Source organism: Protomyctophum parallelum, assembly GCF_964188405.1.
Source record: "Protomyctophum parallelum genome assembly, chromosome: 16".
NCBI lineage: Eukaryota > Metazoa > Chordata > Actinopteri > Myctophiformes > Myctophidae > Protomyctophum > Protomyctophum parallelum.
This window is the reverse complement of record NC_139711.1, coordinates 34,495,779-34,523,736: the sequence shown is the minus strand read 5'-3', so window position 1 is coordinate 34,523,736 and position 27,958 is coordinate 34,495,779. Positions and strand designations below refer to the sequence as shown.

Here is a 27,958-nt window from a genome sequence, read left to right as displayed (position 1 = left end):
AGCTCTATCAAGATGGCCGCCTTCACAGAGTGGTAAGACAAAGCGATTCAGACCAGTAAATCTTAAATTTACCCACATTTGTTTGATCTGTATGTTGACAGTGTGTACGCCAGTCCATATATTACATTTGAGGCGAGATAAGATACGAAGAAAATCTGAGAAAACTAACCGGTGTGGATTTGAATAGCTGCTAGAATAAATAAACTCGTCAAACCGGATAGCCAATAGCCACAGATTGAATTAGAGGCTTGACAAGACAAGCCACACTGATCTGTCTGTGCACTTACACACATTAGCCAGGTTAGCATGCTAACTTTCTTTATTATTATGAGCTAATGCATGATGCAGTGGTCCACCCGGACAGGAAGATAACATTCACTTAATTAATTAATACACTATTTTGCTAATGGTGGTAAAACTGTGCCGGGTATTGGTGTGTGCTGCTGTAGTTGATATAAACCAACGTTAGCTTACTATCTAGCTAATCGTCAATTCATATGCTTGGCATCCTTCCAAGTACATTAAATAAAATTGCATTTATGAGAGGCTCTCGACGGAAAGTTGTCTATCCAGGATAGATGATGGATGTGTAATATAATAGGGGTTTGTATTAAACGTGTGTGGTACGGATGTGGTGGTGGTACGGATGTGGAATTGGAAAATAGATTATTGTTGCTTCTGACATTTTGTGAAGCTACCGTTCATCTGAGTAAACATGTCCTGTACTCCCACACAATAAGAACAAAGTCCACATCATGGCTTGTAGCTGGTCAAGTTCAACGGGCTGTCGGACATGGACGTGGCATAATTCTTTGTGACTTGCCGTACTTGTTTGTAGGATGGCACCTGTCCTGCTCCTGCTGTCTGTGTGCCTCAGTGGCGCATGGGCCGTGGACCGGGGGAACTTCAAGACATGTGACCAGAGTGCCTTCTGCAAGTGAGTTCCTCTGGTGACAAATAAATGGCTACAACAGGCCTACTTAGCTTAAGTCGCAGGTGACAAAATAAAAGTCTGTTGTTCAACAATGGTGTCACCACTAATTACAAGCTTGTGTGAATCCACTTAGACGTCAGCGAGCGTTGAAGCCGGGCCATTCTCCATACAGAGCCCTGTTGGAGACCATGGAGCTGACCAACACTAGACTTACACTGCAGCTCATCAATGACAACAACAAGGTACACACAACAACAGTACAACACATGCGTGTACACAGCTCGCTCATGCTTAAATTGTGATTTGTTTTACATGATATTGCCCACCTCACTTCGCAGTTCGCACCTTCTTTTATATTTCCCCTTCATATTGTGCTGGATTCCCACGGTCATGAAATTCCTGGAAATATTTTGAAAATTAGGAAAAACGTTTTCCAGTCCTGCAAAGTTTCTGAATTTATCAATGGTCCTGGAAAAATAGTTGGCTATGCAGTGTCCTGCTAGTCTCATTCTCCTGGCTGCATTCCATCATGCAGATTCTTGTTGGTTACATGTGTAGTGTACTCTTGCTGAAGTACTTCATGCAGCATTCTGGGGTAGCACCCATCTAGAGACTTCTGCAGGGTTGGCTTCAGGGTCATAGGAGTAAGGGACGCATTATTGTGCTGAATGATTGTTATATAGGATAGGCCTGAGAATTGGGTTAAATATTCTGGAAACGTTTTGAAATTCAATGGCAAATATGTGTGGGAACCCTGATTATGCATACTGAAATTCTGTTAGAAACATCTTTCTAAAAAGGTTTTGTCAGCTAAAAGGTAATAAAGGTTGGCAATAAAGCCCCACTTTATTTGTTATATTCTTGACCGTTGAAGGCTTTGCAACCAAAGCCGCCCTATTAAAGTAGCCTATAGTGCAGGATTCTGTTCTTTTTTTTACATTGACCTGACCCCTTTTAGATTTCCTTCCTATACACCTGTGACCAAGACACTTAAGGTGTGCAATTTATTTTAGTTTTTTAACCTTGACCCCTTACACTCTACAAACCCGACAGGTGCGTCTATTGCTGGAGCTCTACCGTCTCCAGGGCAACATGACACGGGTGAAGATTAACGAGCTGAAGCCCCTGAAGCCTCGCTACGAGGTCCCAGATGTGCTCATCCGGGAGCCGCCAACGGAGCCGTAAGTTTCCCTGGGTACTGTGGGGAAGGGTTTCACAAGTGGGCGACAATGGTAGAACATTGAGTGTATCCCTATGCTAATTATTCTGTTATCTATGCTGTAATTCTATCATTTCTGAGGAGACATATTTTCACTTATTTGACTACAGTTGGAAATATAGCTAAAACGTCATACTTGGTGGCTAGGCTGTATTCTTTGCAGAGTTTTATAAAGCCCAAACTACACCAATGGGTCGAGACGCAACAAAACGGTTTTAGCGTTCCTCCCAGCGGTGTGATATGTCCTCCACCATGTCGGCACATGGTGGCGCATGCCGACCCAAGTGATTTCGATTAGTTAAATTCAATGGTTTCTTGCAACTACATGCGCCTACTCGCAACCATTTGGTTGCAAGGAGTTGCATGGCGATCCATTGGTGTGGTTTAGGCTTAAGTCAAAGGTGTTTCATGTGCATGACAATCACTGTCTATGATCACACTTCCAATCTGAACATCCACACTGTCACCTTATCCCTTTCTCCTCCCCTCCATTGCTCCCTCAGCCTGTCTCTCATATCTAAGGATGAGAATGGAGTGGTTCTGTCCCTAGGGTTGGAGTCCCAGAGGGTCATCGTCAGTGCCCGGCCCTTCCGATTGGACATCATGGAAGGAAGCAATGTGCTGATGTCGCTAAACTCCCGTGGCCTGCTGGCCTTTGAGCACCTGAGGATGCGCAAGGACACGTGAGAGACCATACACGCACAAACACATACACACCTCTTGACCAGCCCTTTCTCTTAAACTCACATCCTCACAAAGTGGATGTTTCTCTTTTTGTTCCCATAAAAGTGTTTTATTATTTTGGTATTGTCTCTGACTCGTTGTTCTGTCCTCTTCTCCTATCATCCTAGTTTCTCCTATAAAGTATCTAGCACAGTGGCTAGCGTGTGGGATAATATCAAGAGTGTATTCACTAGGTAAAGATCCTTAAGCTTTGTAAGTGTGTATTCTGTTTTTTTTGTGCTAATGCTGCCAGTAGAAATCTAGGAATGGGGCACTCGGGTGGAGCAGTGTAAAGTTCCTGCCCTCCACTGAGGCGACTAGGGGTTCAAATCCTCCATGGTGCATGTGGCTTTGCTGGACGTCCCAATGAACACAATTGACCATGTTCGAATGTAGTAAGACAGGTGGGGAGGGCAATCTCTGTCTCTGCACTAGCAGAGCGTCTCGTGAAAAGAAGCAAACTAGCGGCGTGACGTGTATCGGAGGAGACACACGCTCGCCTACGTCCTCACTAACAAACCAACCAGTAGGTAGTAGTAAGCGACAAAGGACTACAGTAGGGGAATTGACACAGGTGACTAAATTGGGGGGAAATAATTTAAAGTAAAAACAAATATAGGAGCTGTTGGTTATCCCAGAGAACAGCACCTACAATCTTGATTGTGCCTGTACTCTATGAGACAGAGCGAGGGGGCAGTCTATGATCCAGAATTGTATTTAAAGCAGGTAAAAAAGGCCTATCGTTAATACATATCTCAAGCGGTAAATTCATATTTTAGGGGCACAACTTAAAAGGGATTGTATCATAGAAAGGTGACCTCCCCTCCTCTCCCCACCATATTTTAAAAAGTAAACGATTAGCATGAAAAAACAATGAATGATCACCTTGAATGAGGTGTGAGCCCATAAATTATTTTCACCGTTATGTCTTTGTTCTGTCACATCAATGTAACTGAATCACACAACGTTTCATAGCATGTCATTCTAGTAGCTTTCCTTAACAAATGGCTCTGGTGGTTAATTTGCATGATTGATCGAGCTTCACAAACATTTTAACAGGCACATTAAACTTGAAAGTCTCTCTTGCCGACTTATGCAAGTTATGATGGCTGAAAAAGCTAAAGATGATCTGGCATGCAACTATACAGAGCGGGAACTAATTTGGTGCCTGACAGAATTATAATAGACTAGTACATGCAGTATTACTGATGGTCATGGGCCTTACACCCTGCTGTATGTTAAATCCCTATAGTAGAGTTGGTTATTTTAAGCAGCCTTGTGGGTGTTGGAAATTGCAATCCCTAGAGTTGCAGTCTCATGATGCCCTGCTTGGAATAGCCACAATGGTAGGATTTGTGTTCCCTTTGTCATTAGAGTGAAATTGTATAGGACTTTGCTTAACTAGTTGGTAGTCTATGTAGATAGATCAGTTAGTCTGTTTTTGTTCCCTGCTTCCTTTTTATATAATCTATTCTCTACACACAAAATATGTGCAACATGTGCTTTTGTGACACGTCGCTCTCTCTCTCTCTCTCTCTCTCTCTGCCCGTCTATCCCACCTTACCGCTGTTTCCATTCGATCCTCCAATGCACAGTCAAGCAGAGCCTGAGGCTGAGGCTGAGGCTGAGAAGAAAGAGGAGGCTGATCCAGAAAAAGAGGGCGAGGAGGTAAGAAACTGTACATTGAAACTGAAACCTGCAGTATCCCTGTCTCTACTCTTAACCCTTTTTAATACAATATTCTTTAACATGCCTGTCTCTCCCCTGCTCTTAAAACATCATTGTTTGTACCAGGCAGTGAACACAGAAGAAGAGAAATCAGAAGATGGAATGTGGGAGGAAACATTTAAGTCACACTCGGACGGCAAACCCAATGGTAGTTCTCCTAATTTGATGACGTTTCTTTCCTTTGCCCACTGGTTGGTTGGTGCTTATATTAATGGTATATATAAAATGTCACACCCACAATTGAGACAGCTTGTGGTAAAGAAGAACAGTGTACTGCAGGTGAGTCCATAGAATCAACTGTAGTTTAACCTACTTTTAAAACAATCCTAGATGAAATGGAGACTATTAAAGTTATCATTCATTATTATATATGATTTGAATACAAATAGGTTTCCAAATGTCTGTCAACATATCGTCTTGTTTTCTCAATAGATTGTTTCACACTTCATGGGATTACAGTTTCATGAATGTAGTTGGGGGGAAATGGCACATTTAAATGGCCAGGGGTGACATATTCTGACATTTTCAACTGCTGAATTCTCCAGGTTATTAATCCAAAATTAGTCTTGCAAGATGCTGTTTGGAAGAAGCAAGATGCGATCATTTTACAAAATAATTAGCCTATTTAAACGATACATGAGAGACTCAAACGTATCCGTTTTTTAAATTAATTTTTGTTTTTCTTATTTCATTTCACTTTTGGTCCAGAATTACATCACCAAATATAGTCTTGCGTGGCCAGACTGTTGCCTCTCTCAATTTTCAAATGTTTCAGTCATACAGTCTGGAGAACGAGAGAGAGCTCTGATCATGAGTAAAATATAAAGCGGAAGTGAAGCCTCCTTCACACTTACGTTTAATCTTTACCGTTGCGCAAATTTATCCTAATATAAATAGAAATCATCTAAGCATATATATAGCTCACTGCTTAGAAATGGGAATTAAAAAAAATAAGCTCTAAAGATATTTTAAAATATATTTTTGTGAACGGAAATGACAAACTGATTACTTGGATTTCGGGAGGTGTAGTTCTAGACTATAGCATTCGGAGATTGTAGAATAGTTGTCTGGCTACACGAGACTACACCAAATATAACTAACGCATTCTCTTTTGTTTGTGATCGTTTACGTCCTGTAGCAAAACGGATGGCTCCACTCGTCACTGTCAGTTACAATAATGTGAAATTAAATAACTACTAAATTGATAGTGTAACTCATAGCGTTTATCAGCATTAACGTATCCCTTACTGAAAACTTGCAGGCATCGTCTGTGACATATATATATACCATGCGTCCATAAACCATATACCATAAACTTGATATTTCCTAGCAGTTTAGACACACTGATAGAGCATAATAGTACATTGTGGGACGTGTGTTGTATATTAACAAACATATGGGACACTTTATTAGCACACAAAAAGCCCTTCAGCCTCCGTAGTCAACCAATGAAACTACAGTATTTTATGATGCCTCTTATATGGATTGCATTGTGCTGCACTGTTGTTCCTGTGTGTCTATACCATGACCTTTAAATGTTTAATCGGGTCTGTTAGATCTTTGATACCTTAGTTTATTTCTGATGTACTGGTATTAAAACTGTAACAACGTTGGTTTTATCTTGCCAGACAGTTAGATTGTGTGCAAAACATTATTTACAGGTTGTTACTAATCCTAATAATAATAGAGCGAATGTCTGAATGTCTGTCTGTCTGTCTGTCTGTCTGTCTGTCTGTCAGAAACAAACACTTATCTCCTCATTGCCTGCACCAATCGCTCCCACTTTTCACACAGGCATTGACCATAATAATATGGAGGTCTTAACGAAGCCATTTTTCCAATAAGATTAATAATGAATTTATTAGTGAATAAAAACCCGTTTATTTGTCCGTGCTCTATCTCCGACCGAGCCACACTATTAGCACACATCTCTCCATGCCAAAATAAATCTGCACGCTCCCACAATCCAGCTAGGCTACTTTTTTACCGACGCAACTGTCATATTTACTGTACAGATATTGTTTTTACATCACCACACGATCATGGAGAATTGTAACTTGAAGAATTGTGTGCCTGTGGAGGGGGTGTGGGACGCATAATTCGATAGGTCACCGTTTGTAGTGTGACGTAGGAAGCGAAACCCAGCCCCGTCGGAGCATCTGTTCTGTGTCCGTGTTGGATGTGAATGACCAGCGACACACAGCCAGGACTGCAGCCGCTCCGAGGACACTGTTTCTGGGCTTATGATCAGTGACACACAGCCAGGACTGCAGCCGCTCCGAGGACACTGTTTCTGGGCTTATGATCAGCGACACACAGCCAGGACTGCAGCCGCTTAGCCGCTATATATAAATGCACCATTTACACTGTCCGCCCCCTCCTCAACCACCTCCTTCGCCGTGCATTACACATGGGCTACATGCACGCTCAAAGCCTGGACACTGACAACGACAGCTTACAGCCCTGCGCGCACCCAGCGTGGCTGCGTGACACACTGAACAGCACGAACACAACGGAATGCTTATCTGTCGGGGTCTCGGGGTGGCCAAATGGAGACGTTTGGAGAAGACAGATCCCGTGCTGTCGGAACAACACAATGACAAAATACATACAGACAGATGCAATGACAACGACACGTTCCTAAATCACACAAAACACCTAATTCTTATCCTGATTATATAAAGAACAAACTACAACTTGCTTTGAAGCCCAAAAAGCCAACCTCCGCGTTCACCGTTTAATAGCTTATATCTCCACGGGCAGCAGACGGTGAGCGGTTAGGGACCGTCTACAAAGTGCAACACCGACCTTGAAAATATTCAATAACTTCCATTTATAGGCAGAATATCACCACCATATTTACATCACACATCAATGGTGTACTTATGATTGTACTACAGCATTTAATTAGCCTATACTTTAGTGCCCAACCCAACTTCCCAAGACCATCTGTAAACAATTCCCCCCCCTATCAGTAATGTGATCTATTACATCACACACTGAACATGATTTGCTGTTTGCATATATTCAGAACGGGTAAGGACTAGTATACAGTAATGCATTATTTCATAGATGCAACTCAATGACAAATGTATACACTTTTTTCGAAAATACAATGATTTGCATAAATGTATAACTGGGCTTTTAGCGGCTATGTTTCTATTGTCTGGTTGTGCTCTCTCCACAGGACCCTCGTCTGTCAGTTTAGACTTTTCTTTACCGGGAGTTGAACATGTCTATGGAATTCCAGAGCATGCAGACAGCCTCAAACTCAAAACCACAGAGTGAGTCCCATCTATCAACTATCAAGTGTTGAAATGTCCTTGTTAAGTTCATGTGCAATCATCTATTTTAGCTAATTTAGCTATTTTTAGAAGTTGGTGAAGATGTTTGAAAAAATGTTTGCCTACTATTGCATGCCAAAAATGGGGACACCAGGTTGAAAGTCTCCACGTACTGCATGTTGTGTGGAACCTGTTGATTAGTTGGCTGTTAAAGCCTAACCGAGAATGGTGGTTAGATGAATAGATTGATTAAAATAAATTGGTGTAGTAGGTGGACGAGTGGGTCAATTATAGTACATAAAGATGTAGGTGATTAAGCATTTTTGGTATTTGTTGGTTTATTTGTTTTGTTTTGTTTGTTTCAGTGCCGGAGACCCATACCGACTGTATAACCTAGATGTGTTCCAATATGAGCTGTTCAACCCCATGGCTCTATATGGTGCTGTCCCTGTCATGGTGTCCCACAGCGCCCAGCGCACCATGGGTATCTTCTGGCTCAATGCTGCTGAGACGTGGGTGGACATCAGCTCTAACACTGCAGGGAAGGTAAGCAGCAGGTCAACAGCCAGGACAAAACATTAAATTGGAGTTCTCAACGGGTCTGAGTTCTTTAACTGGGGCCTTGGCCCTACTGGGCCAGCCCGAGGCTCGGCCCAAACGATTAACATTCTTTTAGGCCCGAAATACCCATAAAGGTGTCATTATGTGTCATCAAAGTCACGCATCCAACAAGCTTTGAACTGAGACTGAGCAAATTGGACCTTCCGTTACAGAGATAATGGATAAAACATGAAAAAATACACTTGCCGATTTTCGATTGAGTTTTGGCCATCGTCTCCCGGTTTTCATTAATAACACGGGCTAGGATGTTCGGACGACAAACTTTTGAAGTAGTAGAAGTTTTATTTATAAAAAAAAAAAAATCATGCAGCCTCTGGTGTTTGATATGCATGATAGAATAGAAGCCGTAAAAATGAATATCTTGCCAAGATTACTATTCCTCTTTCAATCCTTACCGGTAGAAATACCAAAAACACTATTTGACAATTGGAATAGAGCTATCTCCAGGTTCATCTGGAGAAGTAAGAAACCCAGAGTACGTTTCAAAACATTAGTTGCCTAAAGATGAGGGAGGTATGTCTCTCCCATGTTTAGAAGACTATACTGTACCTTCGTCAGGCAGCCTCTGTAGACATTTTTAAAGCTCAGCTCAAGACCCACTTCTACAACATTGCTTTTAATTGATCTTTTATTTTTTATTTTTTCTTATTCATGTCCTCACTGTATTGCATTACTGCTTGTTTTTTAATGTCGTTGCCTTACTTTTCTTTTATTCTCCATTGTTCTGTAAAGCACTTTGAGCTGCATTTCATGTCAATAAATCAATTGGATGTCCCGCCCCAGGCATTACTGGGTGATAGGACTCTCATGAGAAAACACTCGGGAGAATTAAGTAAATGGACGAGAGTCCCTCTGAACATCTGGTTTAAGCAATGTAAGGACCAAAAGATAGATAAAGAAGTACAGAGATTGAAGTAGATAGCATATGATACAGATTAAAATAAATAAATAATAATAATCATGGAACCCGAGGCTTGGCCCAGCCCGACTAATTAGCCTACATTCTGGTCCGTCCCGACAATGTCGGATATGGCAGGGTAGGCCCAATTAGTCCTAAAACAGTGCACAAATATAAACACTCAAATATTCGCCCCTGACTCAACTTCTGCGCTTTGTGTGTCTGCAGACAGTATTTGGGAAGATGCTGGACTATGTGCAGGGCTCCAGCGAGACTCCGCAGACAGATGTGCGCTGGATCTCTGAGAGCGGCATCATTGACGTCTTCATCATGCTGGGACCGACGCCATACGATGTCTTCTCCCAGTATGCCTCCCTCACAGGTGAGAGGAAAATCTGTTGATTGGCCTTTTTACATGACCGGAGTTGCTTTTTTTTTGCTGGCATGCACGTGCCCTCCTGCAAATTATTTAGTATTTTCAGATACTGTAGTTCGGAGTGCAGGGCATCAGGCAACATACAGGTACATACGGCAGCACTGGCAGCAGACAATAGTCTCCATGGCAGTAGCTCAGGTACTTTCAGCTAAGTGCATACATCAAAATGCTAATGTATTGTACAGTATAGGTCATTTCAGACGTGGAGCGAGTGACGCAGGCGTTCTTTCCTGGATCAGCGACGCGTCTGCTCATGAGGGGCACAGGACACGTTGCATGAAAAAAAAGCTCACCACAATCCAGGTCTAGTTGCCCGAGGGCGCATGCAAAAACGAGCATTTGTGTACATTTCAAGTTGTACAATTTGATTATTGGCGGATGATAAATGGCACGAGGAATTCATAATTATGACTTTGAAGATTATAGAAAGTTTGAAAGACAGAATTACGTGCGGTATAAGACCAAGTATCATGCATAGTGCATGTGTTCCAAAGCATTTTGTCTGACCGGCTCATTCCCAGTGGCCTCGGCAAGAGGCTAGCCGTCTATGACTGGGTGTGTGTTTGTCCAAGCTCATCTCGCAAACTGCCTGTCCTGTCCTCTTTTTAAAAACGTCAATAAAATAATATACAGTAGTGTGCACGTTGAAAAATAAGATCAGTAAAAGTGTGGTGAATCATTCAAAGATGGTGTATATTGATACACTTGTCCACCCGGCTGTCATGGTCCTTTTCTTACTTAGCCTTGTGATTTCCTTGCTCAGGAACCCAGGCCTTCCCTCCTCTGGCTGGACTGGCCTACCACCAGTGCCGCTGGAACTACAATGACCAGGAGGATGTGCGGTCAGTGGATTCTGGCTTTGATGAGCATGATATCCCCTACGACTTCATCTGGCTGGACATCGAGCACACAGACGGCAAGCGCTACTTTACCTGGGACCCTCACAAGTTTGCCACACCCAAGGAGATGCTGCAGGGTATCATGGAAAAGAGACGCAAGGTAATGGAAAACGATTAACATTGCACGAACTAGGGGTAAAAATCAAACGGGATCCTCATTGTTAATAAAGGAACTTGCCACCATCGATGTTGTGTATTCAAAGCTTTATCCATTTGTTTTTAGGTTTAGCTTGTTTACATTTACTCCTTACTGAACGTCCCTGAAGTGCCTTTGTCAATGTCGGTATTCTACCAGGAATTTTTGGCTAGACTTTTCAAATAAAACGAACTACAGTATAATGCTTTGAGTTGTATTCAATGGGCTAAAACATGTCAGACCACCTTTTAATTCTTTCTCTCTGTCCATAGATGGTGGCTATTGTGGATCCTCATATCAAAGTAGACAGCAACTACAAGATCCACAATGAGATCCGCTCCAAAGGCTTCTACATTAAGAATAAAGATGGTGGAGACTATGAGGGCTGGTGCTGGCCAGGTTTGATTCAATCTACTGTCAGAAGAAATAACAATGCTTTAAATTAATATTGAACCTACACTGAAGTAACGAGTAACGTAAATCAAGTAAACAGATTAAATTTGAATTAATCTGAGTGTACTGGTTGTCGTCATGCCATATTTTTCTAACTCCAGATCTGTCTGTACTCTTTCCCATTTTGTTTATTTCTCCAGGTAATGCAGGCTACCCTGACTTCACCAACCCAGAGATGAGAGCATGGTGGGCCAGCATGTTTGCTTACGATCAATACGAGGTGAGAAATCCGGAGATGAAAGCTGTATTATTCTGTAAAACAGGATGGACAGTCCACTAAACTGTTTACTTTAAAAAATATGTATTGGGCTGTATCAAGAGCGGTAGACCAAGTATAAACATCAGTCTAGCATTCTAGGAGACATCCTACGGAATAACTGTTGACCCTAATTTGAACCATCTATTTGGGGCAAAGAAGTAAGCAAATAAGGGATTCATTATATTTTTCCTGTTGTTGGGTTTTCCTTTCTCACACTCTTCCATCTCTATTTCCCAGGGATCCATGGAGAACTTGTACACATGGAACGACATGAATGAGCCATCAGTGTTCAATGGACCAGAGGTCACCATGCACAAGGATGCTTTGCATGGCTCCTGGGAGCACCGGGATGTGCACAACCTCTATGGCTTCTATGTGGTGCGTGTCAGGACTTTGAGCTTGTATTCTAGCTGGATGCAGACTTCATGGGGGTTATTATTAGACCAACTCTTAAAAATAAAAAAAACAATAAAGCCCCAAAAGGAAAGCCTATAGGGGTCGATGGCTGTCAAGGAGTTAATATTTTGCAAGTGACTGCCACATTTATGTTCTTTAGTTGATATACTTATCCATAACAATTTATGATTAATGGTAGTGCAAGTGTTTTCGTTGTGGCTCTGCAGGAGCCTAGTGGGTAGATTTTGAAGGTGCGTTTTACCAATGGAAATACATAAATTGGCCTCGCTCTGCGCACATTCGTATTATGAAAGGCATATCGGCCCGTGTTGAACGCACTGACCCGTGTTGAACGCACACACATTATGGCTTACCGCGGTCCTGAATATTTTAGCATTGTGGGAGTGTCCATATGTTAATTATTTTCGCTTTGCGCAATTTGCTATTAAGCCCCTTGACCTAAAGACACTCAGCGCATAACGATTAGACGTGGGTCTGACCACCTCATAAACGCAAAAAGCACTGTTTGATTTGACACTTGAGCGGCTCTGGGAAGCTGGTAGAGTGTTGCCATGTCTGTTTATTATAAGCGGCTTTTTTTTCTGTAAAGTTGCTTTCTGTGTAGTTGTTTTTCTTGTTTCTAAAGTGGTTATTTGGGCTTTTCTCCTAATGTTGTTTAAACCAGTGATCCTCACACAGCACATTCCGATGTCAATGATCCCCAGATTAATGCATTTGCCCAACTAAGGACAGCTAATCCAAAAATTAAATAAAAAGATTACTTTTGAAAATAGCAGATCTATACCAGCTCACAATGCATCACATTCATTCATTAAAACTATGAACTCTGACTGCAGGGGGATATATAATGATCATTATAACAATGTGCAAGAACATATTTAAAAAGAAGGAAGAACTTTATATTTGTGGACAATCAAAATATGTTTTTTTATTTTAATGTGGTGTCATTCAAATTAATCTGGATATGGCAGACTCACTATTTAGAAAATAAAAACATGGCACTTCATTTAAAATAGGTTACAGACCCCTGTTATATGCGCTTATTTTTATAGACCTATTTACTTGTTTCTATGAGACATGGAAGTTTTGCGTCTTTTTAAAAAAAATGTTGAGATTAGAAACGGCCATAATTCTTTCATTTCTCAACCTTAAAAATAAATAAAAACATCTCCATAATCCGTGGGAAATGTGCTTTCATATGCTGTATCACACCCGATTCAAGTCTTCTTCAATAAAATGCTACGAGCGAACTCAGCGAAGACCATACCATCGGGGCCACAGCATTACGCAGCACGCATTCAACTCATTCCTTCGTCGTGACTTGAATGAAATAAAATATAATAAACGTTATTTTACTGGTGTTTTTCAATAGAAACAAATAAAGAGCGTGTGTAGGCTACTGTGTGCAAGTGCAACAGTGCATATACATGCATGCACTAGGCTATATTTCTTCCGTGTCGGGATGGTGATTGAGCTCTTCAAGTTCACAGCCCGTTTGGTCTTTCATAAAAAAACGTTGATATTAGCCTATAAACACTCATGGTTCTCTCATTTCTCAACCGTTTTATTAAATGTAAAAATCTCCATATTCCTTAGGAATCTTGCTTTCATTCGCTGTATGGTACATGGTTCTATCGTTATCGAATTAATTAATGAATTGCCAATTTGCCAATATGCTGCTATCTACTCGCAATTCCATTCCGATCTGAAAGATGGGTCTGTTCTTTTGAGGCATAAAGGTGACAGCATGCAGTGCAATAGGAATAATTAACCCAAATGTGACAAAGGCATGTCATGTCTTCTATGGTGCCAGCCTGAAGAAATGTCATACCACGATCCCCAAAGTGCGCATTCCGTATGTGACATCAGCTGACTGGTAAAGAGAATAGTACGGACATGTTGATTGGGTACGTCTCAAACACGCCTTAAACACACCCATGACTAATTCAAGGCCGTTTTGCGCACTTCGCGGGGTGTCAAAAGCGCTTCTTAACATGCCCAAAATTGCAATATGACATACTACACGCCCCCAGATCATAATACTGTAATTAGATTAGTAATATAGAAGTAAGTAAAATAGAAGTCCTAAATCGACCCCTAGCAGTCTATAAGAGGGTTGGGGAGTTTGTCTGTGTGTGAGCTCAGAAGCTAATCTTGCAAACTGATCAATCGTCACCAATCATATGTTTTAAACTTGTTATAATATTTTATAATTGTTAGTCAAAAGTCCTCTGATCGGGCTGAAACAGTGTTCAAAAGTTGGAGTCATACGTCAGATGATTGACGTCACAAGCTGGCCACATGAAGTCTGACATTGCCATGCCATTTCAGATTTTTTGATTATTAGTGAGCACTAGTACCTTTAGTAGTAAGTAAAGAAAACCCACTGTGCCTTGATAGCTATTTTTGGGACACAAAAATGTGATATCTATGTGTGACAAAATAAATACCTCGTATAGATAGATCATTATGAATTCACGCACCTTTTTTATGTGAAAATGTGAACCTTCATGGCTTGTTTGTAGACTGTTCGCTGCTCCTCCTCATTGTTCTTCTAACTTGCAGCAAATGGCCACAGCAGAGGGCCTCATCCAGAGGTCAGGGGGAGTAGAGCGTCCATTTGTCCTTACTAGGGCCTTCTTTGCTGGCTCACAGCGCTATGGTAAGCTGCCTTCTGTCTCCACTGTCCATACTACCCACCTGCTTGTGTTCCTGTATGCTAGCAGGCTTTGTCAGAGTGAGAGCAGGGTTAAATAATGATTTAAATACAGTATATTAGAATTTTATAGATCACCTATAGAAATGTTTAAACTTATCAAGAAATTGCTAAATGTTAAGTTAAATGGGTAGATATGACCGATCACTAGACCACCTTCCTGTAGTGCTTCCACCACTTAAGATAGCTGTTCTTATTGGTGCGCTACACCGCCATACTATTACATAGTTGTTGGCTTAAGAAACATGTTTTGGGCTTTCCACCTCGTTCAACTTTCCCATACATGTTTTATCAGTAATGATTCCAGGGCTTTCTTGCAATTTGTTGTCAAGTTCTTCCAGTACGGTTTCCTCCAGGGCTCTTTCCATGTCAATATGCCTGTATAGAGACCTGTGTCAGTTTGTGAAACGGCTGCATAGATTTGAGAAACTTTGTCATTGCAATGAATTGACGATAGATTTAACATTTTGGTATACACTTTTGAGCGATATGAGGTCTGAAGTTCCGAACTGAATATGACTCTTTGGCTTTATTGCAGTGCTCCTTCATTACGTTTCCTATTTAAATCAATTTCCATTAAATGCACTCAGTGCCTGTAATGTATTGCTCCCTGTTTAATTTACATTTGTTTCGCCATTGCAAGTGTGTGTCACATGAGGGCATTTGTAGCATTTGTATATACATTCATGAGCCATACACAAATTAATCTGATTTGTAATGGCTTACTTTAATAGCCTAATAATAATGATAAATAAACTTTTCAACCAGACATTAATATTTATAATTGAAATTCTAGTTGGCCGGTAACCGGTAAATACGGGTTAATGTAAACATTGGAGTACCTCTCCTCTAGGCGCCGTGTGGACGGGTGACAATGCTGCTGAATGGGAACACCTGAAGATCTCCATCCCCATGTGTCTGAGTCTTGGCCTGGTGGGAATCTCTCTCTGTGGTGGTAAGCATCAACCTGTAGTTAACCTCACTGTGTTCAGCTGACGCTTACAAAACGCATCTGTGTATGCTGTCCATGCATCTATGAATTAAAAGTACCAGAAGGACTTTGGTCCTGGCTATTATTTTCTGACAGTTAGGGACCTGCCAGTACAACAGAATATCCATATAATCCAAATCATATGAGAGAAGAGCAGGTGTCATAAACAGCCTGGCTAATTAGAAACTTCCATAGTGTCCATAGTCTGATATTTCAATGTCTGCTGATTAAACTGATGTTTAATTTCAAAGAAAAACGGAAATGAACTGACATTCCCTTTGCCCTGCCTTGGCCATAAAGCACTGGGAAAACAATCAAGTTTAAAATAATTACTATTTCCACAGATGATGAATGATGTAGAAGAAGTTGAATGATGAAGAAGAAATCGTTGAAAAGCTAAATCAAAATGATAGACTTATGGATGCATTTTCTATTGGTTGTCAACTCTTTAGCAAAAAGCAACATTTGACCTGACAAATTGCATGACAAGCAGAATGCGTGCTGCCTACTGATTTGATTTTGATTTTGATCTCTTTTAACCTTTCGGCTAATCTTCCAAGAGTCCAGCTGCCTACTGATATGTTTCATTTGTTGTGAGTGAACCACTTGGTCAACATCTTCCCTGTCTTTTCCTTAGCTGATGTGGGCGGCTTTTTCAAGACCCCCAACAGTGAGCTTCTGGTGCGCTGGTACCAGACGGGTGCCTACCAACCGTTCTTCAGGGCCCATGCCCACCTGGACACCCCCCGCCGTGAGCCCTGGCTCTTTGGTCCAGAGAACACTGCGCTGATCCGTGAGGCAGTTCGTCAGCGTTACGCCTTGCTGCCCTACTGGTATCAGCTATTCTATCAGGCACACCACTCTGGACATCCAGTCATGAGGTGTGTTTTGTGTGTGTGTGTGTGTGTGTGTGTGTGTGTGTGTGTGTGTGTGTGTGTGTGTCGGTGGTCGCGCTAGGATTTTAAACTGCCAGTCCCAATGTCCGACATGTATTGGACATGGAAAAAGAGAGAATCAGACATCTGATTAAAATAACGGTCATACATGAGACATACAGGTGCATAAATGCAGCCTAACTACAGCATTATATTTTGGATTGAACTATTTGAACATAATTGAGTAATATGCACATTTTATATAGCAGTGTCATCTTGCACAGATACATTAATTACCTACATTACCATTTGCACATTGAGCGCTTGCAGCATTCGTAATGGTTTCTCAATAATCTGTTTTACTTTGAACATAATGTCCTTCAGAATATCAATCAGAGGGTAGCCTACTGCACCAACATAGGTACTTCAGATTCATCTTTGATAATGTGGCTCAGCTGACGTGTTTAAGGCAATACATTATAGGCTAGTAGTCGTCACACAAGTAATAGATACAGGCAGTGGATGCTGTCCCTGCGTCTGCTTAGGACAGCTTTTTGGGCAAGTTGATTAAGTATCAGTGCGAATCTTGTAGTCTAGAGATATTCTTATTATTCTATGAGGAGACTGAGAAGTTGTAACTTTTCAACGTGTCCACATTTATGATTAACGTCGTGTTTCACCTGGATGCGAGCAACAGTTGCCGTGTGGATAGCTTTTGTGTAGAGTCTTTAGGCATCCGTGGTTGTTGGATGTTTCATATTCAAATGCATTTGCATTGTTGTTGATTAGTGGTTGGACAACTTGCCTTTACCAACTTTACTCACAAGTGCCCTCTCGTTTGAACGTGTCCGACGTATTCTAACTTGTTTAGGCTGTTAAATACATGACTTAATAACCGTCCGGAACGACACAGCATTTCTGGCATTTCAACTGCCGACAACTCATAACTCTAGTCTATTCGACAAGTTCTCAGCAACAACTATTGTTCCTGTCTTCCCTTCACAATAAAGTGCCTCCTGTTTACTTCCCAATGCAGCGCATTTACACAGGTTATTTATTAACAGGAAATCGGTGTAACTTAACCGTAGACTTAGAATTTGACAGCGTGTGTGTTCGTGACAGAGGAAGAGGGAAAGCGAGAGATTTGCGGTAGATTATAATGGACGGCCGTGTCATCGTCAATCTGTCAGGATGTCCGTAGAGATTTATATTTTCCGGTCTTTGTCATAAAATATCCGTCAAAATCGGCAATTACAGGACTAATGCAACCTCTGGGTGTACGTGTGTCATACTGTATGTCATCTCACCTGTCTGTACATTGCAGGCCACTGTGGGTGGAGTATCCTCAGGACACTGTTACATTTGCTATGGATGACCAGTTCTTGCTAGGTGAGTCACCTCCGACACGTGCATGTAGCATGGCACCTTTTTCCTCAGTCGAGTTTGAGCAAGTAACCACATGAACCCTAGCATCCCTAGTCTGGGGTAAACATTTGGCATGAATAGCAGATCTTCAAGCTCACTGCCTGTCGCAATGTGACACACAAAGTACACTGTAAAGTGCATTTGAATGAATCAGAAAGACAAGAAACTAAGTGCAATAAATTAAAAAAGAACATAAATATAGCCCCCAAGAGTGCGTGCTCTCCATTGTTCAATAAAACTTATAGCAGCCTAATGTGACATACGGTAATTTCCTTTGCCTTGAAAATAAGAGTTGACAAAGGTTTGCTTTTGTACCTTGAAAATAATGAAATATGATTGTTTTGCATGGCTAGCTCACTCAAGGACCCCTAAATTAAGTATTTGACCACGGACCCCCATGTGAAAATATTTTGTGCCAGGGACAAGATACAAGATTTGTTGTTTATAATGTTTAAAAAATGCAAACATTTTCAAGATTATTTTTGAAAATGACAGATCTACAAGCTCAGATCTATGCGTCACATAGTGACATTGTTGTAGGCTTGTACATTGCTATATTAATTTGGCTGAGGGGTGACCCCCTGTCCCCCAGATCCCATTTTGAGAACCAATGTCGTATATTATACACTAATGTAGTAGCCTAGTAAGAACAGGGTTTAGGAGAACCAAACCATAATGCAGCCGCTTAAAGTTATCAGTCCTGGGGACGGATTTCAGTCCTGAGGATTTCATAGGAGTTATTTAATGAAATCAGTGCAGATTTGCAAAAAGTAATTTTCAGTCTTGGGATTCTTTTTGGCTTTAAGCCCTGCATAATGTCATCAATGCCCTGTACCTAACTCACTGTGTGTTGCTCCAGGGAGAGACCTGCTGGTTCACCCAGTGACTGAAGAGGGGAGCAGGGGAGTCACTGCCTACCTGCCAGGGCAAGGAGAGGTAAGATGTCAATCATTTTGTCCATATCTCAAAAATGTGCCCCATTTCTCCCTTATTTTGCACATTAAAATAAACAGATTAAAAACTCCAGAAGCCCCTTGGATCTTTAATTGTGCACTCCAGGAGCCCTACTTATATTCTTTTTACTACGTTCTGTTCCTCTTGTACTACCCTTAGGACACATTTTCAACTTGGCACAGGATATCTCAAAAAGCCATAAAACTTTCTGTGTGTATTCATTCTCCTAACCATTTGAGTGACCACATGACTTGGAGAGCTTTTAGGCTCTTAACTCTGCACTTACTGCATACTGGCAGCAATAGCAAGAGACAAATTGGCCATGAGTCTGCAAATTAGTGACAAAAGAACCTTGAGCAGTTTTCAACTTTGTGCAAATGGAGCGTTGCTCTGTTGCTAAATGTAGGGAAAACCATGTGTATGTTTATCTTGGGGACTCGAGTGGGGATTTAACCCGCTATATTTTCTGTGTCCCTGTCCATTTACATAATAAATGTAGGCACATTCCCATACCAAGTTTAATCGACTCTGTGCATAACTGTAGTCCCAAGTTTTCAGAAGGTGGTATACCCTTTTCCTGTTGAGCATTTTCCTATAGCTTCATTTAATAGGCTAGGCAGTAAGTTTGAACCGGAAATGGTTCAAACTGATGCTGAGAGTCTCTAGTCTGGAGTATTTTGTATGTTCTTGGCAAAGAAACCATTTGTTTGTGTTTTGATAAGAGTCTTTTGGTGGTCCTATTCTAACCTCCGTCTGCCTGTTGCAGATCTGGTTCGATGTCCACACTTTCCAGAAGCACAATGGTGCCCAGAACCTTTACATCCCTGTCACCATGAGTTCTGTAAGAGAGACACACACACACACACACACACACACACACACACACACACACACGTAGTATCCATCTTACTCCAAGGTTTAACTCATTCCCTCTTCACATTTATACTGTTATGTATGTGGAAGTATGGAGTAAACGGATTCACCATGATAACTGCTTTGCCTGTTACTGTAAAGTATGTTTGTGTCGTTGTGTGTTATGTTATGTCTTGCTAATATGACTGTCTTGTTACCAGATCCCAGTATTCCAGCGTGGTGGTTCCATTATTCCCAGGAAGGCCAGAGTTCGCAGGTCGTCCTCTTGTATGGAAGATGATCCCTACACCTTATACGTGGCCCTCAGTGCCCAGGTATCCTACACACACACGCACATTGTTTTTTTTTTTTTTTAAGATATTTTTTTGCGGCTTACGCCTTTTATTGATTTTTGAAGGGACAGACAGTAGGCTGACAGGAAACGGGAGAGAGATGGGGGGATGACATGCAGTAAAGGCCGTGTCGGGTCCGGGAGTCGAACCCGCGGCACACTGCGACTGGATTACCAGTCCGGTGCCCAGACCGTTACGCTACGGCCTGGGCCACACGCACATTGTTGATACTGTGACAGTTATTCTAAATCTCATACAGTAGTCCACTCCTGTGTCGACATACCTTCTACTAGTTGGAAGCATTTTTAACCACTATTCTCTCATTTTGTTCCTGAAAGAGAACTGCAGAGGGTGAACTCTACATAGACGATGGCCACACCTTTAACTTTAATAAAAAGGAGTTCATCCACAGGAGCCTGTCTTTCGCCAAAAATGTCCTCTCTTCCAGGTGGGTCATGAGTATCATTAATATTATATGCTCTGAGTCAGCACTGTCTCATCTAATGGATTTTGGAACCATATTTGTAACCAGTTTCGAAATTCTACCTTCTCATGCAGAGCAAAGCCCGAACCGAGTTAGATTTCGGGACACATATGCTGCATTAGTGTTAGTGCATAAGTGCAAGTGCTGCATTTCTAAAAAAAATTAAAGCATTAACTGAACTGATGCTTTAAAGGTATATTCAGTGATTTCACTCAAAAAACCTTAGGTTTCGTTTTTGGCTGTGGGACCCAGCCTTTCGTCCAATCAGGATAGAGAGTCAAAAACGAAACCTAAGGTTTTTTGACCCCCAGGGGTCAACTGGGGACAGGGAGGAACTCCTTATATGGCCAGCACACTCTATAGTAGGGAGGATTATCACAACAAAACAAAAAAATAAGTGATATTTGAATTAAGTGAAATCACTGAATATACCTTTAAAAAAAGTGAAATATGCCAGAATTATATATTGGTTGTGCTCTTGTATTGATCTCTACTGTAATGTTCTTTTTAGTAAGGCCATCTTTATGTCTATTCCCCCCACACAGGAATCTAGCTCCTGATGCTCAGTATTCTACACAGTCCTGGATCGAACGCATCCTCATACTGGGATCCAGCAAACCCAGCAAGGTTACCCTCAGAACTGCTGGTGAGTACCCGAATGGTTTGCGGAGCGGTCTTGATATCGGAAGGTCGCTAGTTCGTATCCCCGGACCGGCACGTTAAAATTACCACCGCTGAAGTGCCCTTGGACAAGGCATTGAACCTCTACCATGAAATGTTCTATGAGCAGGGCCTGGCTGTAAACAAGTTCTTGAGCTTAGTCCAGTTACCCTGGGTAAACATGGTACACATAGTAACCTTTCCTTTCGTTTTACCTAATGTGCTGTCTCACACATTCTGCGACCATGTTGGTGCCTTAGTAGTTTATGTCAATTTACATCGTGCTTGAAAGTATCTTACTGTTCACTAGCTTGGTTGTTGGTCTATATTGTGCGAATTTGACAACTGTTCCTAAAACTAGAAAAGTCGCAATTTTGAAGTGTGGTTGCTGCAATCGCTTACATAGGCCCCTCCCACAAATTTTGATAGCCAATGTCAAGTCACCCCTGTGATCATGTGTAAGTAATTCGGAGGGTATTGATCCAGGGGGGCAGTCAGACAGATATTTTGTGAAGCCACCAAGGAAATCGGGATTTCCTGAAAGTTCATATAATGGCCTGTTGTGGCGCTGTCATTGGGCCCAAAAAAACCCATAGCCCCATAGAAGTCCATGTATTTGGGCCCAACTTCACCTAGACTGTATTTACGTTAATAAACATGGTCATGAATACTTTCTGCTTCCAGTCACTAGTTTAAAGTCTCATTTCTAATGTCATAATATTCTTTTTGGAAAATAATGGTCCCATTTATTTAAAAAATGACCATAAAGTCGCGTATGTTCTGAGGGGCTTGGCTACCGTTGCAGTCTATGATCGGGATTCCCCACCCACTCGAGTCAAAATAAAAACCAACTAAGAAGAAGGGGGGGAAGTCCCGCCTCGTTGTCTGGGCCAGCCAATGGGCCAGCTGGGCCCAAACGGATCTAGAAAGATGGCGATTCACAATAAAAGGACTGACAGGCTTCATTTTACGTTCATGTTAGACCCGGGGAACGCTTTGTCCATATTCTTTACAGTCTATGGATTGATCCCCAAAATCATGTTTTTGCACGTGTTTGTCTCTTCGGTCTTCAGTTCCAAATTTGCATTTCCACTTTGTTAACAATGTCCGCCATTGTTGATTTTCCAAGCTGGCATGGAATGGAAACAAGCCTGGGTTTATCTAGCATCAGTATTATAATGACTCAAATATTAAATAAGTTGCATATCAGCACCCCCACCACCTCAGGACATTGTGGTACTGCAGCTAAAACGGCTTCAGAAGCAAAAAACGAAATGCCATGGACTGGTTATATCAATGGTGATTGAGGCTCAAACCATTAGAAATAAGTTTGAGGGACATGCACATTAGACACTATGGGGTCGATTTAGGACTTCTATGTTACTTACTTCTATATTACTAATCTAATTACAGTATTATGATCTGGGGGCGTGTAGTATGTCATATTGCAATTTTGGGCATGTTAAGAAGCGCTTTTGACACCCCGCGGAGTGCGCAAAACGGCCTTGAATTAGTCATGGGTGTGTTTAAGGCGTGTTTGAGACGTACCCAATCAACATGTCCGTACTATTCTCTTTACCAGTCAGCTGATGTCACATACGGAATGCGCACTTTGGGGGTCGTGGTATGACATTTCTTCAGGCTGGCACCATAGAAGACATGACATGCCTTTGTCACATTTGGGTTAATTATTCCTATTGCACTGCATGCTGTCACCTTTATGCCTCAAAAGAACAGACCCACCTTTCAGATCGGAATGGAATTGCGAGTAGATAGCAGCATATTGGCAAATTGCCAATCCATGCGTAATTAATTAATTCGATAACGATAGAACCATGTACCATACAGCGAATGAAAGCAAGATTCCTAAGGAATATGGAGATTTTTACATTTAATAAAACGGTTGAGAAATGAGAGAACCATGAGTGTTTATAGGCTAATATCAACGTTTTTTTATGAAAGACCAAACGGGCTGTGAACTTGAAGAGCTCAATCACCATCCCGACACGGAAGAAATATAGCCTAGTGCATGCATGTATATGCACTGTTGCACTTGCACACAGTAGCCTACACACGCTCTTTATTTGTTTCTATTGAAAAACACCAGTAAAATAACGTTTATTATATTTTATTTCATTCAAGTCACGACGAAGGAATGAGTTGAATGCGTGCTGCGTAATGCTGTGGCCCCGATGGTATGGTCTTCGCTGAGTTCGCTCGTAGCATTTTATTGAAGAAGACTTGAATCGGGTGTGATACAGCATATGAAAGCACATTTCCCACGGATTATGGAGATGTTTTTATTTATTTTTAAGGTTGAGAAATGAAAGAATTATGGCCGTTTCTAATCTCAACATTTTTTTTAAAAAGACGCAAAACTTCCATGTCTCATAGAAACAAGTAAATAGGTCTATAAAAATAAGCGCATATAACAGGGGTCTGTAACCTATTTTAAATGAAGTGCCATGTTTTTATTTTCTAAATAGTGAGTCTGCCATATCCAGATTAATTTGAATGACACCACATTAAAATAAAAAAACATATTTTGATTGTCCACAAATATAAAGTTCTTCCTTCTTTTTAAATATGTTCTTGCACATTGTTATAATGATCATTATATATCCCCCTGCAGTCAGAGTTCATAGTTTTAATGAATGAATGTGATGCATTGTGAGCTGGTATAGATCTGCTATTTTCAAAAGTAATCTTTTTATTTAATTTTTGGATTAGCTGTCCTTAGTTGGGCAAATGCATTCATCTGGGGATCCTTGACATGGGAATGTGCTGTGTGATGATCACTGGTTTAAACAACATTAGGAGAAAAGCCCAAATAACCACTTTAGAAACAAGAAAAGCAACCACACAAAGCAACTTTACAGAAAAATAAGCCGCTTATAATAAACAGACATGGCAACACTCTACCAGCCTTCCAGAGCCGCTCAAGTGTCAAATCAAACAGTGCTTTTTGCGTTTATGAGGTGGTCAGACCCACGTCTAATCGTTATGCGCTGAGTGTCTTTAGGTCAAGGGGCTTAATAGCAAATTGCGCAAAGCGAGAATAATTAACATATGGACACTCCCACAATGCTAAAATATTCAGGGACGCGGTATGCCAAATGTGTGTGCGTTCAACACGGGCCGAGTGCGTTCAACACGGGCCGATATGCCTTTCATAATACGAATGTGCGCAGAGCAAGGCCAATTTATGTATCACGACCTGGTAAACTGCACCTTCAAAATCGACCTGTATGGGCTGTATTTTGCGTGTCTGAAGTACCAAGTCTTATTACTTAAGACCTGGAGGCGTGATCAATGCCATTTGGCTATTCTGAGTGGCCAAAGAGCATTGACCACGCCTCCACAGCGGCGGAACTACCGGGGGTGTAGGGGGGGTGGTCACACCCCGGCCCGGACCTCCTGAGGGCCCGGGCTGTCAGATGATCGATGGACGATTTTTTTACACAGTCACTCACGACTGATAAAACCAAGAAAAAGAAAAAGAAGAAAGCGACGGGCCCCCGCTGGTCGCTTTCTTCTTTTTCTTTTTTTCTCTGATGTAAAGAGAAGTTTGTGGCAGCGCGAGCTGCGCGACGCCACGACCCATGCTGCTGCGGCCCATGCACTCAGCACATCGCAATTTCGTTTTTTTCTGCTGCTGCAGTTGGAATTAAAGAATGACAAATAAAGCAATCTTGAATCTTGAATCTTGAATTAACCAGATACAGAGCCTATATAGCCTATAATAGTCTACACTTTAACAAAATATCATGTCTGTCTGATGAGAATTTACCGCGCTGCCGAGAGAGAGTCCAGCCAGGGCTACAAAAGTGGCAAGACCTGTCACTCATTAGTAGGCTAATCACTCTGTGTGATTCCACAACGGACTGTTTCGATTCTAAACCCCTTCTTGTTGCTTTTCCCTGTGTGCGATCACTCAGCAAAGGTGAAACAGAACACAAAGATGAGTATTAGCCTATTTATTTTTTTAACGCAGCACCTCTCTCTCTCTACGTCTCTCTCTCTCTCTCTCTCTCTCTCTCTCTCTCTCTCTCTCTCGTGTGTGTGCACTGCTGCGCAATGTCACAGACGCGATCAATAATATATAGCATAAATAACAGGCAAAATGTAACACTTTCCCTCTATCTGTGACTGTGATCATCACCTCACACACACAACTCCTCTCTCGTTCATGCACGGCTGCTCAAATTAGCAGCAACTGTTGGGAGTCATGTTCGGTGAGGCCCGGTCGTGCTGTCTCACACCCCGGCCCGGCCCAATGTTGTTCCGCCACTGCGCCTCCAGGTCTTAAATTAAGTAATAAGTAATAGCCCATTAGCTGCGTGCCACCAAAACTGTGGGACAAGTTGCGTGCCAAAGTATCGCTCATTTACAATAACAATATTGTGGTTGCCCTGTTAGGACAACCACACTAATTATTGAACACTAATTATTGAACCTCCTATTTTCAGGTGTTAATAATAGGTCAGGTTTGCTTCAGGCTGTTAATGTCTCTTTTAATTTCCGTTCTGCAGATGGTCAGGAGAGCCAACTGGAGTTTGACTTTGACGCTTCCATGTCGGTGTTGACGCTTCGCAAGCCTGGCATGAACACCGGGAAGGACTGGACCGTGGTGCTTCAGTAACCATGGTGACACCGGGACGGACTGGACCGTGGTGCTTCAGTAACCATGGTGACGGAAGGAGAGTGATCAAGAGGCGTGAGCAGGAAGTAGAGTGACTGAACGGGGATAAGGAGAGAGGGACTGAGTGGATTAGATACAAAGCTCTTATACAGGAGAAACAAGAATGAGAAGATAACTGCCTCAGTGTGGCACAGTTGGACTGTGGACCTAAACACACACACTCTGTCTTGAATACTCATATTACATTCTCCCACATGATTCCTTTGTCAATGTATAGTATTCATCCATACATAATTAAGTACGCACAGGTGTTTACATGTAATCCCATGTAAACCTGTTGGTAGAACTGAGCCACTTGAAAATGTCCCTACTATGTCCAATCTTGTGTTCAGTAATGCTGCAATGGTGGGTCAACTAACTGAACGGTTACTAGATAGTTTTTAATTCACTTATTTCTGTTTAGAACAAAAATGAAGGAGAAAAATAAGATTGGTCAAATCATGATTTCATTGTAGTGGATGTTTAGGATTAGACCAAAGACATTCAGATGATTTATTTTGTCTTGTTTTGTCCCCCAGGCTGTCCATCCGTAACGCCTGTGAATAAAAAAAACATCACTGGGGGAAAATAGTTTGTTTTTGTTTTTTAAAATGAAAGGTGCACAGTCATTCTTAACGAACAAGCTGTTGATTCCCCTCTTTTTGTGACCATGTGTTTGACTTGAGATTCTTTCACAATTCATTCCATCCCCTTTTCTATTTTATTTTTTATTTTTAAACGACAAGCACTTAAACTGAAGTCTGTGTACTTGTGCCACATTTGATCATGGTTAAGTGTTTATAACTGTCCCCTTGCCAGTTTTGTGTTAATTTGTGAAGGATGGATTTATACTTAGTTCCCGTGTGCTGAATGATGTGAGGATGAGCTTGTAGATCTGCTATTTTAGGTGTGCCACACCGGCTCGCAAATAAGTTTAACAGGGCTCTTTAAGAGTGCTAGTATGTACATTCCCCCCCCCCCTTTTTTTTTGTACAGCTGCCATAAGATGTAAAGACATGATTTTTGCTACAGCTTGAGGCCATTTCATTCCTGTTTTGCCCATCCATTTGTTTCTAAAGAATGTGTGCACTATCATGTCATTGCTCCATCCAGGAATGTTTTTTTTTTTTTTTTTTTTTTTACAGAAAGTCATTCACAAACTACTGAGCAGCGAGGGGATTCTTGGCTCTTTTGAACCTGATACTAAAGTTATTTGGCAAAAGGAATTGTTCAGGGGATTGAACCACTGATACTGTGGAAGACTAATTCTGTTTTCTTTGACATGTCCTTTTTCTGGTTTATCCAACTTTGTTTACTTGATTATATTTTTAATGCACTTCAGGAAGAGCGAGAACTTAATTATTATTTTCCTGTTTTTTGGAGGGGGTGACTAGATATTGAGATGGTTTGGAGTTGCCATTTGTAAATGTAATTTACAACTGTTAAAATCTATACATAGGTTCAGCTTAATCGTGGAATGTCACATGACGGTGGCTTGCAGATCTGTGTCCGTAAATACAGCCCAATGTGAACTGATCATCCCTAAATATTCAGTTGAACATTTGGGTACTCTGAAACCATCCCTGTTTGGTCAAAATGGCAGGATATTTACAGTAGGGGGTTATTGTATAAGTTTGTCTTTTTGTTTTCTTATGTACATTTTGCTGCAAGTTGTAGAGGGTAGGCATTTTATTTGGAGATATGAATTAGAAATGGGACTGAATAATGAGGAGCCTGCAAATGTTACAATCACGGTTGTCAGTTGCACTTCACAAAATGAGACTAAAGAGAAAATCATGAACTTGACCAAATGTATTAAAGGATGGATCCTGTATTAAATTTGCTTAAATTAGTTGGAAATAAATAAAATCTTCATTCCCACTTTTAAAGTGTTTTATTTTAATATAGTCCCATGTGTATTGAAATAGCCTAGATTAGTAGATATTATGTAACAGCGCAA

At 41.4% G+C, this 27,958-nt stretch overlaps 1 protein-coding gene across 2 annotated transcripts; it reads left to right on the top strand.

Moving 5' to 3' along the window:
* The first annotated feature begins 13 nt into the window (after positions 1-13).
* Positions 14-27,881, top strand: ganabb (glucosidase II alpha subunit b). Of its 2 annotated transcripts, XM_083785275.1 has the most exons (25): positions 14-32; positions 839-937; positions 1,068-1,176; positions 1,988-2,115; positions 2,657-2,836; positions 3,005-3,070; positions 4,472-4,544; positions 4,671-4,752; positions 7,792-7,888; positions 8,254-8,434; positions 9,636-9,789; positions 10,607-10,842; positions 11,151-11,277; positions 11,472-11,551; positions 11,828-11,968; positions 14,573-14,669; positions 15,577-15,678; positions 16,352-16,595; positions 17,914-17,978; positions 18,874-18,950; positions 19,735-19,809; positions 20,042-20,155; positions 20,512-20,621; positions 21,203-21,303; positions 25,850-27,881. In XM_083785275.1, the coding sequence occupies exons 2-25, from the start codon at positions 840-842 to the stop codon at positions 25,957-25,959; spliced, it is 2,847 nt and encodes a 948-aa protein (XP_083641401.1). In that variant the 5' UTR covers positions 14-32; position 839; the 3' UTR covers positions 25,960-27,881. The 2 variants fall into 2 exon arrangements, with proteins under 2 accessions (XP_083641401.1, XP_083641402.1); XM_083785276.1 differs by lacking the exon at positions 3,005-3,070.
* Positions 27,882-27,958: the final 77 nt, after the last annotated feature.

Bases quoted from the DNA above. Each gene is read 5' to 3' on its own strand.
- ganabb (XM_083785275.1), top strand. From the start codon at position 840: ATGGCACCTGTCCTGCTCCTGCTGTCTGTGTGCCTCAGTGGCGCATGG. The intron at 10,843-11,150 runs GTAATGGAAAAC...CTCTGTCCATAG, and splicing joins TCATGGAAAAGAGACGCAAG to ATGGTGGCTATTGTGGATCC. The intron at 21,304-25,849 runs GTGAGTACCCGA...TCCGTTCTGCAG, and splicing joins GGTTACCCTCAGAACTGCTG to ATGGTCAGGAGAGCCAACTG.